Raw genomic sequence first — 15,713 nt, 5'->3', positions numbered from 1 at the left:
TTATAATGATCCTTAAAAGTACATAAGTTTCACTTTGAAGCAATTTTTTTTTCCTGTAGACAATGAAAGCTTAAGATGTTGGTGTGTGTCCTGCTTCTGTGAAATTTGTAGTAATGTTTCAGGTATTCTAAATGGTGTTTTGTACCTTTTAGGTGTATTGCTTTTGAGATAGATGAAACAAACTGCATCTAGACAGTTTGTTACAGCAAATGTTTTTTATAAGTACTTCTGGTTTTATACTGGGCTATGATATTTACGTCATGAACAAGAAAAACATGTTTCAGGAATAATTCAATGGAGCGCACAGAAGGAAGGGTGCAAAACTTATGTGGGTGAATGCCAGTAGAAAAACTATGAGAAGACTCAAGCTTGGAAACTTAGTTAATGATGTACCTTCAAAGACTACCTTTCAGTAAATAAAGTCTTGTACCACATATGGCTATTAAGGAGGTAGGTGCCAGTATGTTAAATAATAAAGACTTCTAAACAACTGACAAATAATGAAGAATATACTGCACAAATTTTAGTTATCCTTAAGGTGTTCAAGAAATTAAGTTGTCAGTCTTTTATACCCTGACCAGTTATGAAACCGGTTTCTTTCAGAGTGTGTTCTGCAGACAAAAAAGGATTCGGTGTTTGTTTGAGTTCCATCTTGTCCAGGACTGGTTTCCTCTCTGCTGTCATCATGGCAACATCACTTAGGACTGTGTGGTCCAGCTTCTTTTGGATGCGTTCAGTAGCAACCTGGAAGCAGGCCCTGCTGCAGAGTAAGTAGTGATGGAATTGTAGAGGTCCTGTATTAAAATCTGTTCTTTGAGAGCCTCTTTCCTGTGATGTTTGAAGTAACATGAAGCATGGAAGTGAATTTTTATTTGAACAGAATGAGGTTTGATATTCCATGTTCTCTGCTAATAATTAAAGGATAGCTCAATTTGGGTTTTTTTTTACTCTTTTAAAGCTTCTCTGGTTCACATATGATGTTCCTCTATTATTTAGGTTGTAAATACCACCCCTTTTACCACCAATTATATTTGAAGATTTAAATTTATTTTTCAGACTTACAAGAGCGGTGAGAAAAAGGTACAGTAAAATCACATTACTTGATTACTTCATTACAAATGAAAACAGGCAATATTATTTCTTAGACTTTTGTCCATGTTTTAGATGACAGTAGAAAGATGTAGAGGAGGTAGTAAAGGTGGTAGAAAAGACAGGAATTGAGAAAATATAATGGACATGTTACATCTTAGAGGTTAATGGGCCAGGAGAAAGAAATGTGAACTATTTGCAGTAATATTTTATGAGAACTCAACTTGTTAATTACAAGAATGATTTAACTGGAAGAACTGAAGCATGTAAGTGCTAACAAATTATAAATTTAAAAATTGTGTATCTAAAATATTTCTGAGAGGAAAATAGCTACAGAAGTTTCTTCTTGCTTCTTTCAGCTTTCCCAGTTTTGACACACTGAATATTCTCCCCCTCCATTATAAACAGCAGTGAAGAATCCTATTTGTTTTAAAACTAAAGATGGTCTACATGAAATAACATGTCAGAAAAAAAGTTGAAAACCTTTTATGGCTTATTTGAAAACAGAGGGCTCAGAACATGCTAAGACTTCGTTCTAGTGATTGTAATTCAGTTCTTAAAGTGTAGTGGTAGAAGCTTCACAGGACTCAAACCTACATGTTGATTTGTGTCATGTTCCAGTCGTAAAGGAAGAGGTTTGCCAGTAAAAGTCAGGTACAGGGCTCATCTTAGGCACGCATGCCTAGACACTTGTGGAAGACAAGATGGCCATGGTATGGCTCCTACATTTTTAACACCTTATGTTAGGTTTACAGTTGGACTTGATGATCTTAAAGGTCTTTTCCAACCTAAATGATTCTGTGAAAAAATGCAAATGGAATCATGGGAAAACTCAGTTGGAAGTGACTTTAGGTGGTCTGTGGTCCAACCTCGTGCTCAAAGCAGGCTCAGCTCTGCAGTTACACCAGGTCACTTGGGGCTTTGTTCTGCTGTGTCTTTGAAATCTCCGAGGACACGCCTGCCTGGGCCCCAGTCCTGCTGCTTGGCTGTCCCCATGAGGAAAACGTTTCTCTACATATTCAGTCAGAGCCTCTCATTTCAATTTATGGGTGTTGTTTCATATCCTCCCACCATGCATCACTGTGACTAGACTGGCTTCCTCTGATAATCCCAGTCCTCAGTCAGTGGGGGCTGCTGTTAGGTCTCCCCAAAGGTGTCCCTGCTCCAGGCTGAGCCACAGCCCCATTCCCTCAGCCTCTCACCACAGGGCAGGTGCTGCAGCCCCTGACTATCTTGGCAGGCCTTCACTGAACTCATTCAAGTTTATCTTTTATTAAAGGGCCCCAAACTGGCCATAGTATCTAGATGTGGTTTAACAGACGCTGAATAGAGGGAGATAATCTCTTCTCTCAGTCCAGTTAGTACATTAGTCCCGGATGCTGTTGGCTGCCTTTACTACTTGCAGTTCATGTGATTGCTTTCCTTGCAGCAACAGGAACCCGGGGAAAGGGTTAAAGTTCTTTAGTGTTATAGCAGCCAAGATGTTACAGTTTTGTGTTTTGTATCGCATACAGAGCAGTTGCTAGTGAAGTAAAAATTTGATTTTTGTAATAATTACTGCTATGAATGAAATTATGGTCTTTCCTCTAAGTCATAAGGTAATGTTCTTTGCATATATAAAGAATATGCTCTATGGTGAAATATATAGGTATTTTGTTCATGCTGTGTTTTTTCTTAGGAACACAATACAGTTGGAAATGTAGGCCATAGCTCCCTAGCTACCTTTAATTGCACTAGTAATCTGTGTAGTAAAGTGAATTTCTATTCAGACAGTGTTTGGGGTTTTTTTAATCTAAACCCATGTGATTATAATCCCCAATTAAGAAGGAATGTAATAAAAAAGTAAACATTCTTAAATTTGTCACAGCTCTGTTTTTACATTAGTGTTCTTTACGTGTGTGTTTTGCAGATGGAGCTGTGGATCGTGCTTGCCATAAATCCACATTCTCAGTCCTCCCTGAAGACTACAATTGGTATTTAAACATGCTTGCTTTCTCTGTTGTGAAGTTGTTATATAATGGTATCAAATACATCTGCCAGTTTTGGATATATGCAGTAATTTTAACTAAAGTAATGTTTCCGATCATAACAATTGTGAAGTTAGTATTTAAAACAATTAATATAATGAAAACTCACACAGGAATCCTTATAAATGTGGTGATGACCCCAGAACCCCTGCAGTTTTGTTTGTGGAAGAGCAGAAGTAGCTAAGAGCAGTCATTTTCATTTGGTGCTTATTGTTAAGACAAACTCCAGGTATTTTTGTGCTGCTGCATGGGGAACTTGAGTAGAAACTGGAAAAGATGATACAAATATAGTGAGAAATGCAGCATCCACGTCATTTATATAAGGTTTAGGAAGCCAATGTGTCATGGAAGTTAATAAGGAAGAAAGGTGAGAATAGTCATACTCCCTCAAGGAGACTCTCAGTAGGACTTTTTGTTCATCATGTCCATAATCTTTTACCAAATATTAAAGCTGGAACCCCAAACAGAGCTTTGTTTCCTACTCTTTCTTTTGTAGGTGCAGTACTACTTATAAAGGCATGTTGTCCTAGAGATCATTATCCCCATCTGTTGCTACAGATTTATGTGCAGCTATTCAAAGTGTTAAACATTTTTTCCAACCCATATTTCCAGCTATCTTTAGTACTTTCTTTTAGCACTTTTTTCCTCTCCATCCAAAAAACCCCCATGAAGATGGCTGGGGGAAAAAAAAAAAAAAGAGGTTCAGGTGAAGTATTTGTGGCCCTTATTTTATAAGGGTTTATTTTATAGGAGATTGTTAAGAATTCATAAATTCAGGGTCAAATCTGATTTTCTCTGGCACTCAGGCTGCTCAGTTAAAATTTGCAGAAATGCTGAGCAAAGGATATGTTTAAGAGTCTAAGTTTTTATTTTTATAGCAAAGTGGAACTTGCAGTGACATCAGATTTGAAGACAATTGTCTGCTACCACCCTTCGCTTGAGATTCCATACGAGCATACAAAAGTATGTCCAAATGTACACATTTTTATTTCTTACTTTTGTAAAGGCATAAGTAGTTCATAAAAGATGCCCTAAAGACTCAAAATTAATTTGAAATACTGAGGTACTTTTTAGTATGTGCTCACCATGTCTGTGAATTAAGAGAATGATGCATATAGCTGCTGCCGTGAGGAGGACCTTATTCTTAGTTGAATTGAGGGAAAGCTGCAGAGTAGGAGATGCTCAGATATCGCAGCATATGGTGACTCAAATAGAATTAAATGAGGCACTCAAATACTTGTGCGCTACAGAGAAAACTACTGTCTGTCTATGAGCGTACTCAGGAAGTTTGAAGTGCTGGTTATAGTTCACATGTACTGCTGTGTACAGATGGAGCAGTGTGGGCAAGAGGGTATTAAGAAATGCTGCTCCTGCTGTTTTCAACTCAAGCTTTAAATTCCATTCGGTGCTTTGGGTTCATAAATGCTGCAAAAGACTTTAAATATTGAATTTTTATCTATCTGTAGTACTTTCAATGTGTTCTTTATACTGATGAAAGTAAGTCTAGATGAAACAAAAGTGTACACTAGAAAAGTTAAGTTTCACATGCTAGTAAAATTCTGCAAATGGTAGCTATGTTGCTGAAATAGCCAATGTGAAAATTCTGCATTGAAAATTTAAAACATTTTAGCACTCTTTGCCTGCAAATTACCTTTTGGTGTTTTAAAATTTATCAGTTGCATGTCTCAGGATGTAAAAGACTAAGGAAAAATATTTGTAACGCTGCTAGTAGTTAGGTTTCAGGTTGAGAACAAATGTCTTAGCCTTAGCGGATGCACAAACAATTAGGAAGTGACATTCTTCTCCAAGGCACAGATCATCTAAAAGCTTTTTTAGTGATGATGTTTGTCACTATGAATGAATCTGTAAATAGGAATAATACAAGTACTTTTGTATTGGTAGAACTGAAGCTTATGATTCAGCTGGTTAACTGTAAGGATGAGATCAGCAGTAATGATGACAGCAGTGCTGATTTTAGGGGTAGGGTAATCAGCTGTCAACACCTGGGGTAATTAGAGGTTTCTAGAGGTCTGCTCCACAGTGGTGTGGGTTTCTTGGGGGTGGGGATGGAGGGGTGTGTGTGATAAACAGCCTTTACAATTACAGGTATTCTTTTGTATTCCTTTGGTTTCAGCCTGATAAGAATAAATTGTAATGCTATCTATGTAGATTTTTTTAATTCTCTCAAAAAAAGGAGAAAAAAGAAATACATACACTACTGTCTTTATAGCCCATACCACGGCCAGATCCAGTGAATAATAAAGAAGAAACCCTTGACCAAGTTTTGAAATCCAGACTGAATGAAAAAGAGCTAAAGAACACTAGCGATCCCACAATTGAAGAGCTCAGCAAAATGTTTTACACAACAAAACATCGTTGGTATCCTGTGGGACAGTAAGTCTTGTCTTTTCAATACTTATTCCTTTTGGAGGTAAAGAGAAATACTGGAATAATTCAATGACCAGATTGAACCTAGGGTAGGTCATGTGAGACAAGGTAGTATTAGCACTTGGGCTACTACATAAAATCTTAAATGTAATGTTGTGTAAGTGGAAGACTGTATTTCATAAGGTTTTTTAACACTGCCCCTTTGGTAGCCTTTGCAACTTTTTTGGGGGGTAAAATATGTCACAGTGTAGAAATTTCTCATCTAGTTAGCTACTGGTTCAGGTGATTCATTAAGGTTGCATAAGAGAATCTAGCATGTAAAACACCCTCAATGGACATAACCAAATGAGCTTGGAAACGTGCATTGTCTATTCCTTAATAACTTTTCAGAAAAAAAGGGGAAGATTCTCAGGCTTAAGAATAATAGATAATTTTTATTTCAAATGGTGAGAAGTGCACCTTGATGTGCCTTGTACTCAGAAAGCTAGGAGGAGGAGAGGTGCTAATATGGGTGACCGAGCTTAAAGAGGAACAACATACATTCAGATATTTGCACTGGAAACTACACCTGTTGCTAGCTACTAATGGAGACTTTATACAGGCAGATTTTTTTTTTTTTTTGTCCACAGAAAACTTCTTAATTATTGTGTTTTGGGAGTAGGTAAAAGGAATGAAATGATAGAACTTTCTATGGCCAAAGGGTAGCTGTCACTTTAATGAGCACCAAACAGGATCTTCATTGTTTTAGTTTAGTAAGAGGAAAGTAGGGATCATTTTTGTTGTAAAGAGTTTGTTAGTTTGTCTGCAAAATATTACACTATTGAATGTACAGTCTGGCATAACTCCTTTAAACATCAACTCTCTTTTTCTTAGCAATCATTTTAGCCAAAGGAAAAGCTGACCATGTAATAAAGTTAACTTCACACAAAGGATTAAGAATAAACAACAGCCCTTGTACTTATTCAGCTGTAGAACTGATTAGATTATTGCATGCTTGTATCAGATGTAGCAATAGAAATGAGTAGGGTTATGTAACTCCATGAACAACAGCAATGACATCTAATGAGTGGTGATGGGTTGTGCTTGTGTATCTTGTATTTTGCTTACTTGTGTAACCTCCAGAGCAGTCACTAGGGGGAAAAAATATCAGGAGAATCAAAGACTCTCCAAAGCTTGCATTCATCTCAGTCTTTTTTCTTCTAGGTATCATAGAAGACGCAAGAATCCTAATCCTCCCAAAGACAGATAATTAAGATAACTTGTTGTTCATCAGCACTTTTCTATTAATCTTTACTAGAAATAAAAATTACAGAAAGTAAGATGTTTGGCAATTCTGTGTGAGTACTATAACTAAAAGATGCTTAAGTAAACTTGACTGTTATTTTCTACTTCAACTAGTTGACAGAAAAATAACAAAACTGCCCAACTGGAACAAGGATCCAGTGAAGGCTGTTACACATGCATGATCAGTGAATGTGCCAGTCTCAAGACTGGATGTAGCAGGTGATGGGAGTGCTCCAATTGAACTTGATCAGGGGCTTATCGTTGGTAAACTGAATGCATAGAAGTCTTATGTCAAAATGGGAAGTCTAGAACAGGGCACGTTGGGGCCTGGTGTTATTTGGGGGGATATTTTTTATTTTTTTTTTAAGAAATCCAGTAATGGAAATGCAGGTGAGCTTGAATACTGAGGTATTTATGAAATAGTACTGATTAAAAATATTATGAGGTATTTATGAAAACAATGAAATAGTTGTGCTTCTTCTGTTACACTTGTAGGATTAAACATGGAATCAAATTTTACATCAGCCAAGTGGTTGTATTTAAGGCTATTGTCATGTACTGAAAACTGGCCAACCTGGTTAAATTTTAGCTTCCAAAGCATAATAACTCACCCATCTAAATGACGCAGCATTTCCAAATAGCTGAGAACTTCTGTGTGCATTTGTGGTTTGTGGGGTTTGTTGTTTTGTTTTTTTTAAAACCCCACCCCAGCTACCATTTAGTGAGGATGCTATGTCTGTATATAAATTGGAATAGCTGTAGCTCAGGGGAGGAGAGTTCTCTGCTGCTGCAGGGCAATTGGTGAAGACTCCCAGCTCTTTCTAGCTTGCCCAGGGGAAAGGATTGGCCCTTTATATAATAAAATGCTTTGAAGGCATTTGGCTTTTCTACTTCATAGCTTTAGTGCTTTATAGAGCTTAAATGTTTCTGATCTTATAATATTCTATGTCACATAGCATTTTTTTTCTCAGGAAAAGGAGATTATTTAATCTGTAGTTTTAGTCATCAGCCTTCTGATAGAAAACTCTAGCTTGGAACATTGTGCCTCTGAAGAGATCCCAGTGACTTCATTAAGCAGTCTTAGCAGATCCTTATAAATAATCAGAAAATAATTATCTCGTGTCATACATTTTGATTGTATTTCCTTTCCAAAGCAACTTTGATAAGATGGGAAGGTTCATGTTTCTTGTTAGTCTAGTGTCATCTTGCCAGCACGTGTTATCTATGGATTTTGGTACAAGTGGAGTACCATGTGAAGTCTCTAATCCTGGTCACCATTAGTATAAAGGACACTTACTTTTCTAAAGTTATTACTAAATAAACTTTTTTCCTTGAATTTCCTTTAATTGTGAAAACATTAATGTTGGAGGCATGTAAAAAGACTGCCTTTAAATACTTCTGGAAAATTTTACATAAAGCTAGTCTTAAGAATTTATCTTGGTATTAATTTTTTAAAAACGCATTTTTAAATCCGAATGCCAGTCAGCCCATAATAGTTTATCATGGCAGAGCATGAAATCATTTTGCTTATTCTCTCTGTTACACTGTTAAGATATGAGTCCATGGTTAAGCCTACAGCAACCAAATGATTTTGGCTCCATATTATATGATGTGTTGCTTGCATGATAACATGCTGTCATGAAGGAATGTCTGTTGTGTCTGTGAAAAGGATCGCTGCTTGCTCTGCCAAGTTCAATCACATGAAAATAATTATTTTCTGCCTAGAATATAACTTTTTAAACAGTTTTTAGTAATTTGTAGTACAACATATCTTAGTATTCATTGATTCATGGTGCCTGCTACTGACACTGGTCCATAAGCAAGAAGCTTGCATCTCATGTGTAGTTGTTTTATGTTCTGCTGCAGAAAATCGAGCCTCCTTTATTTTTGGAAAGCTGAGACCTAATTTGTCACAGTTTGATTGTACACCAGTGTAAGAAAAGATACCACTGGATTAAGTTAAACTTTCTATTAATTTCCCCTCTTCTTCTCCTTGATAACTTTGCTAATTTCTGCCTAATACTGTTATGACATTTTGCTTTAAGGAAACCTTCTGTTCTTGCCTGTCAAACCCTGTTTATGGTCAAACATTCACAATCACTGTAGAAATGTTGGATTTTCCAAACATTTCTGGATGCTTTTCAGGCATTTTGAGGGCTAAAAAAAAAAATCTATGATGTGCTGGACAGCTATCTTTACAGTACTTCCTCTTCTGACCAGTTACTGGAAACTGAGTCTAAAACACATGTTCACTACATGTACCCTCTGCCATTTTGTTGTTAACTCATGAAGTTAGTATTTTAAAATCGTTCCCTGCATTATACTGACACCCTCAATCTTGCTATTTTCTCTTCTACTAAATCTTTCTCCTGGGTCATCTGAAGCATGACCTAATTAAAATACTACTATCAGTAATTCCAAGCTGTCCTGATTTTCTAGGTCTTGAACAAATACATAAAGCTGTCTTTATCTGCTGCTCTTCAGTTGAGAACCTGGAATTAGAAATCCATCTATTTGATTCTTGTCCCAGTTCTATGCAAGAGAATAATCCATCTGAAAGTTAGTTTGGGATTTCTGTTTTCTGTTGCTCTTGTTTGTAATTGAAAACTTTAGTTGCATAGAATATGTTAAGTCTGCTCTGGTGTCTTTGTATCCGATTTCAGGCACTTGGCCATTTGCTTTGTATCTAGTAGTTAAGTGCTTCAGACCTGATTAAGCTCATTGCTGTGGATGCTGTACAGCTGGGTGCATCTTAATGATTTTTTTAAATGTCTCACTAAAAGTCTTCTTAGGCTTTGCTTGCTAGCATGCTGTTAAGAAAACTCCATTTCAGTTAAGTATCAAAAAAATTGTCCTCCATTCAGACCAATGAAATCACAGTTCAATTTATCCTGATGTCCTAGAGAAAATAAAGTTCTTGGAATTCATCTAGTTAGACCTGAATTAAAAAAGGTAGCATGCTTTTAAAACATGTTTTTGTCTTCTATGTGCTAATTAGGCTGTTCTGCAGATTCTCGGTGCTACCACCAGGAGGCAATCTTGCACAATAACTCAACTGGATTGGTCTGAAACCATAGAGGCTTTAGCTGTATCTGATCAAAATTTAACACTGAGACACACATGCGTCAGCTGCTTTTTCATTAAATGGGGAAGTACTTAAGAAAAAGGAATTCCCCAGCAGATCGGAAAGTGGTTGGATTCAGAGGGCCAAAGGTTCTTTTGCAGGACTTGCCTGTTTGCACTGACTGATTTGTCTTTTGTGTATTTTGTAATGTGTAGTAGAAATGTATGTTCACACTTAAACAAAAAAGCCCCGCCCTCCCGATTTTGAAACAGTGGAGCAGTAATGGGACCCAACTGCCAAATATGTCCATGTGACAAGTTTCATGATCCATCCATCCATCCATCCATCCATCCATCCATCCATCCATCCATCCATCCATCCATCCATCCCTCCCTTCCTGCCCCCCCCGTTTTTCAGTCCTATAGGAAAGTTCGCTTCTTGTCCGTTTACTGTTGCAGTAGGTCTGAATGTCAGCTGCCATGGTGAAATTCTGCTGTACCAGAGTAGATCACTGCTGCAGCTCTGTTTGAAGGCACAGCGATGATTGCTGTTTAAAGCCAACACTGCATTTCTCAGTTATTTCAGTCTTCATGAATTTTAGTAGCTGCTTTGCTGTAACTTCTCACATGCTCGTTCCATCCTCGAAACCAGTACAGACTTAGATAATGAAGAGATCAAATAGATGTAGACTGCATTCCTCTTCTGTAATAGAGGATGTAGATTTCATTTTAATGCTACAGTATAATAAAATTGACTGAAATCCCACCAGTCACTGGAATAAATAATACACAAAAGTTGGATTCATGTCTAAAATTGAGACAACTACCAATTAGACATCTAAGCCTGAGTTAATCTTTGCAGGCTTCCCTTATAGTCAGCTGACACAAAAAAGTACCTACACAAGGCAGATGATCTTATTTTAAGATCTTATTGTCTAGAATGTGCCACACATTGTTCTCTGGAAGTGCCTTTACCCTTCTCGTCTATGAAGGGAGGATGAGTTTTAGCTGAGATTCAGGTGCCTGTATCAAAGCAAATGAAAGCAGTCTTTTAATTTGAGAACATACATGTAAAAAAAATACTCCACTCTAAGATAAAAACATTGTTGCTGTTTCGGCTAGCCTTCAATAGCATGTAGTCCATTTGCAGGAACTCTTTGTTTTCTGTAGAGTAATTTGCACACATTTAACTTGTAATTTTGCATAAATTGGTATAGAACTTTAATCGTACCTCCTTATATTTAATCAACCCTCCAATGCTAAAAGACTATATTTAAGATATTTTTGTTTCATTCGGTGTGTAGTCACCGAATATAGTTATTTTATGTATCTTTATAGCACCTCCTCTAATGAGCTCCCTCTAGGTACCTCTAGAAAAATGAACACAAAAAATGATAATTTACTGGGTAATTTGCACAGAATTATCTGAAAATTTAAATACCATTTACATAGCATGTTCATTACACTGTATATAACTACAGCTGTTAGGATACTGCACATCAGAAGTTGGGAGCTATGTGGAAGCTGCATGAACCAAACAGCATCTTTGGTCAGCAGTTTTGCACTGCACTGCTTCTAGAGAAGTAAAAGTTTATGGCCCGGAATACCACTTTGTAAAGTGTCATAGTGTTAGGTGAGTAACAATAATCAATGTATCACAGAGGTTTTTCATCACCTAGAGGCACCACAAGAGGCTGGAACGGCCAAAAGAACTGAGAAATTTTGCCAACTAGTCATTCTGAAAAGTCAGATAAGTAATAAATGCAGAAAACAGTTGTTCTTATATTCAGCTTTACTGCTTGTCAAGATGCAAAACAGTCTTGGGTCAGAGGCAGTTTACCATTTGAACTAAGGTTCTGACTGCTACCAAAGTTTACAATTCCTCAGCAAAGGAATCTCCCTACCAGCAAAATATGAGATATGACAGGAAAAAAAAAATTCTGGAAGAGCTGTTCTTAGCATGCTTTCTGCCAAAACTAATAAAAGTTTAACCACATAAGTATCACAGAAAATTTAAATAAACAGTGAAAAGTGACTATTAAATTAGGCTACTGCATTAAGCCATTATCATGTAGAATAAAAATTAACTGAGGTAAAAGATTAAACAATTAAAGCATGACGCTACTGTGCAAACATGTATTTCCTATTCACTAATGCTAACAAAACAGAGCTTTATATTTTCATGTAAAGATTAGTGTTTCTTAAATACTAGTTTAAGAACTAGTCTTTCTCATTATTCAAATCTGTTGTATTTGTTTAAAGAAATAATAACCTAAGTAGCATCTTTCTGAAATCAACATCTCTCGGAGTTCTACTGGATGGGAGCCGTGGAGCAGCACTCATCTTCACCTTCTGCTTCACTTAAGACACACTGAGGATTTCAACTGAATAATACAGTAATGCCAGGAAAAAATTTTCCTTGACCCCTCATTAGTTAACAGTTGGTTGCTGTACATTAGCATAAGGCTTCACCTCCCTTTTTATAGTTTGTTGCTATTTTGTAATTTTTAATCCTGACTTGTTTTAAGTATGGGTTCCCTTGTATTTTTCAAGAATACATGATTCATATCTTTATAAAACTCCTTTTTCCCCACGGTGTTTTCCATACAGTTAAAATGCTGGCATTAGTGATAGGGAAACAGGGTGGCAGTGAGTTCCACAAATTTTAGAATTAGATTAAGAAAAAGGATTTCCTATCTGGAGTAGAGACGCAGTGCAAACAAAATTTGTGGTAAGTTCACCGTAAGCAGAGATAAGAAAGATGGCAGAGAAATTCCCTTTCTAGAGCATGTATTTATATGTTCAAATCTACTAAAAGAAACATGCTGCATGGGTTAACAATTCATTGATTTCATATGGCTGTACTTGTTGAAGAAAAAATTTGAAATGAGCCCAAAAAGGCCACTAGTAAGGCTGAAAGGTAACCCAATGGCCTGTGAAAAGAAGAGCAGAGCAGTGGTGGTTAGTACTTGCACAGTGCTTAGCCAGTCCTTGTCCAGACAGAGGGCAAAACCTCGAATCACTGGAACTGTGTGAGTGTTTTGCTTCAATATGACCAAGGTTTTAACTCATAACTTTGTTGAAATGATACATGAGAGGCCTTGTATTTGTGTGACGTGTTTAGCCTGCAGTCAAAATACCCGTGTCTACGCTTTACCTCAGGCAGGTGCTCCCCAGCAGCAGACTGATACTTGGCTCCCCCTGAGCATATCCGCACTGCTGCAGGCCGGGGAGCAACCTCCAGCTCTGGCTGCTGGTCCCCACACCTCTTTGCTACTTCTTCCCCTGAGCCCTCTTTAAAGCAATGGCTGCCCACCCCTTCAGGGAGAGGTCACACCAAGCACCACTCCCGAGATCACATCTTGTCTGATTTCACCCAGTGTGATGATCTAAGCTGTTCAAGCTGATTGTACACCTTCAAGCATTACTGCATCCCAAAACATGTAACACATGCCCTCACTTTCATGCTAGAAAAGCACCGTTCTCGCAGGCTACAGTCCAGTTCCACATAATTTCAGATACTTCAAACTGAAAGATACAGAAAAAAATCAGAATTACAGGTTGGGTCTATAGGGGCACCAGAAAGAGTCCAAGGAGCACTGTGGGATGTGAACGTAGGAGTTTGCTCTGGAGAAGGAAACTAGCCCCAGCTAGTGTGAATGTAAGTCAAACCTTGGCAACAGGGACTTCTTTTTATTTAGAAACAGAAGCATGCCCTCTGGAATCAGGTAGTTAGGACCCACATCATCTTTACAGATAACTGGAGCTCAGATTGTCTTTGGACTACTGAGTCTGGATGAGCCTGGTACAGGCTTATTGAGACATGCAAAACCAGCAGCTCACACGCGTAATCACTGTTCTCTAAACAACCTGATTCATCAAGATTGTCCCATCCAGTGCTGAGATGCCCCAGTTGAGACTCCTGTAAAAATGAAAGGATTTTTCTTCTGGATAAACAAAATTGAATATGCAGAAAAGAAAGTGCATTTCTGTAACTTCAAACACAATCTGGATTTAGGAGCAAGTGTCTTCAACAGTCCATGTTTGAGTAAATGTACTGTACCAAAGGTCACTAGATGTCAACGTTATGTAATTCCCAGCCTTCAGAGGACCAAAGAAATCTAAAGAAATGGTTCAAGCTGAAGCATTTGGCAAAATAATGAGGTGAAAGGTTTTCAAAGTTTTATGGAGAAAAAAAACAGTAATTGGACATAATTCTTAAAATCTTCATTTAGGCATTACTAAATAAAAATGCTGTATTTCCATTTCTGGGCTATGAAATGTCAACAAAAGAAAACAGTGGTATAAAAACCAAAGAGCTGTTTTTCAGTTCTTCTCAGGACATAAGAATTTTATTTATTTTAAAATCTGTGACACTGGCAAATAAGCTGTTCACTTTAAATAGCTTGCCAGGGGTTGTTTTGGTTGTTGGGTTGGGTTTTTTTCAGCTGTACTCATAGGTTAAATCAATTTTGCTAGAAATACACTACCAGTTCAGCAAAGATTTTTTTAACAATCCATCTCCTTACCTGGCATATTCTCACCCCATTAGAACAGCTCAAGGAACTGCTCCTGAAAATGCCCAAGGAGACTAAAAGATAGGCTTCAACTGATTGTTGAGGTATAAATGTCAGAAGCATAACTGATCTGTCATTTGGGGAATTTCATTGTTGTTGCTGCATCTTTTCCATCAGCCATTCCAAAGGGATTTCATTAACATCTCACTAGTACCTCTGACTAAGTAGGAATTTTGACTAGATTGTGAAAGCTTCTAGCAATAATCTCTTTTGAAGTGTTAAATATATAAATGCAAATTAAGTGGAAATAGCTGTTATTTACATTCTCTGGATGCAAGATTCCACTCCCTGATGGACAGAAAAGAAAAAAAAAAAAAGCATTGAAAGAACATAAAGAGATTGGGAAAATGTGGATCTAGTAAAAATATATGCAGTGGGCCACATTGTCAGGTGGTATAAATTGGTACAGCTTCATAGGTTTGCCCCATAACAATATAAAGCCCACTTGCCAGGAGGACTTGAAGAGCTTCATGTATTTCTTGGAGAAAGGAGTGGAGGGGGAGGAGTGAATGAACACGCTGAAAACAGAAGTATATAAAAATTTTCATGTTTCAGCCTTTTGTGCAATGGCTAAAAGAGGCAAGCGTTTTCAGAAACAGTCTCATAGACAAAGCCCCTATTCACAACAAGATTTTAATATGGGCTCCTGTTAGTTTGAGATTATGTTCTGGAAAAATTACAAAAGCTCTTTTAAAATGTAAGTAGCATCTTCTAGACCAGCGTGCCTGAAAGTGGAGGACTGTGCTGGAGGAAAAAAAGCTTAGTGTGAAAGCTCACTCCTTCGGTGAACACAAGCTTTACCTTTTTATTAGCCTGGCAGAGGCTCTCCGGCATGTCCTCTGTACATGGTGCCCTTCACTTACCTGGAGCAGATCCCCGCTGTCACGTGTTCCACCAGAAAGCTCACACTCCCTCCTGCCATGCCTGCTTCTACCTGTAACATCGCTAGCAACCACCTAGAGTAAAATGAACAGTAAGAGACTGCCCTCAAAAAAGTTTAGGCATATTTAAAAATGTACACAAAACGTGGCTGGTAATTTCATTTGGACCAAACCCAGTCAGGAACCTGGGCTAGGGCATTAAAGGTGAGATTGTTTTGGTGGGTTCTACCTTCTAGAAGGGAAAAGGATATGATACAACCAGCACAGCTAAAGCTCAAGCACCACAGAAACACTCGATTCTTGGGAGCCCTCCAGGATTAGTTCTGTTTGACTTGGGATTGCTTTGTGCCTGCCAGCACACAAGACCTCTCATAACACAGGTAAAGGTGGGACAGAAATGTAAT

General features: G+C 37.7%; 1 protein-coding gene across 1 annotated transcript; it reads left to right on the top strand.

Moving 5' to 3' along the window:
- Positions 1 to 498: 498 nt before the first annotated feature.
- MRPL42 (mitochondrial ribosomal protein L42) lies at positions 499 to 7,208 on the top strand. The gene is made up of 5 exons (XM_026867810.1): positions 499 to 767; positions 2,999 to 3,062; positions 3,995 to 4,079; positions 5,347 to 5,510; positions 6,708 to 7,208. The coding sequence occupies exons 1-5, from the start codon at positions 584 to 586 to the stop codon at positions 6,751 to 6,753; spliced, it is 543 nt and encodes a 180-aa protein (XP_026723611.1). The 5' UTR covers positions 499 to 583; the 3' UTR covers positions 6,754 to 7,208.
- Positions 7,209 to 15,713: the final 8,505 nt, after the last annotated feature.

The sequence above is a fragment of the Athene cunicularia genome, assembly GCF_003259725.1.
Source record: "Athene cunicularia isolate RWA chromosome 1 unlocalized genomic scaffold, athCun1 chr1_part2, whole genome shotgun sequence".
NCBI lineage: Eukaryota > Metazoa > Chordata > Aves > Strigiformes > Strigidae > Athene > Athene cunicularia.
The sequence above is the reverse complement of the archived record's forward strand: the minus strand, read 5'-3'. Positions and strand labels throughout refer to the sequence as shown.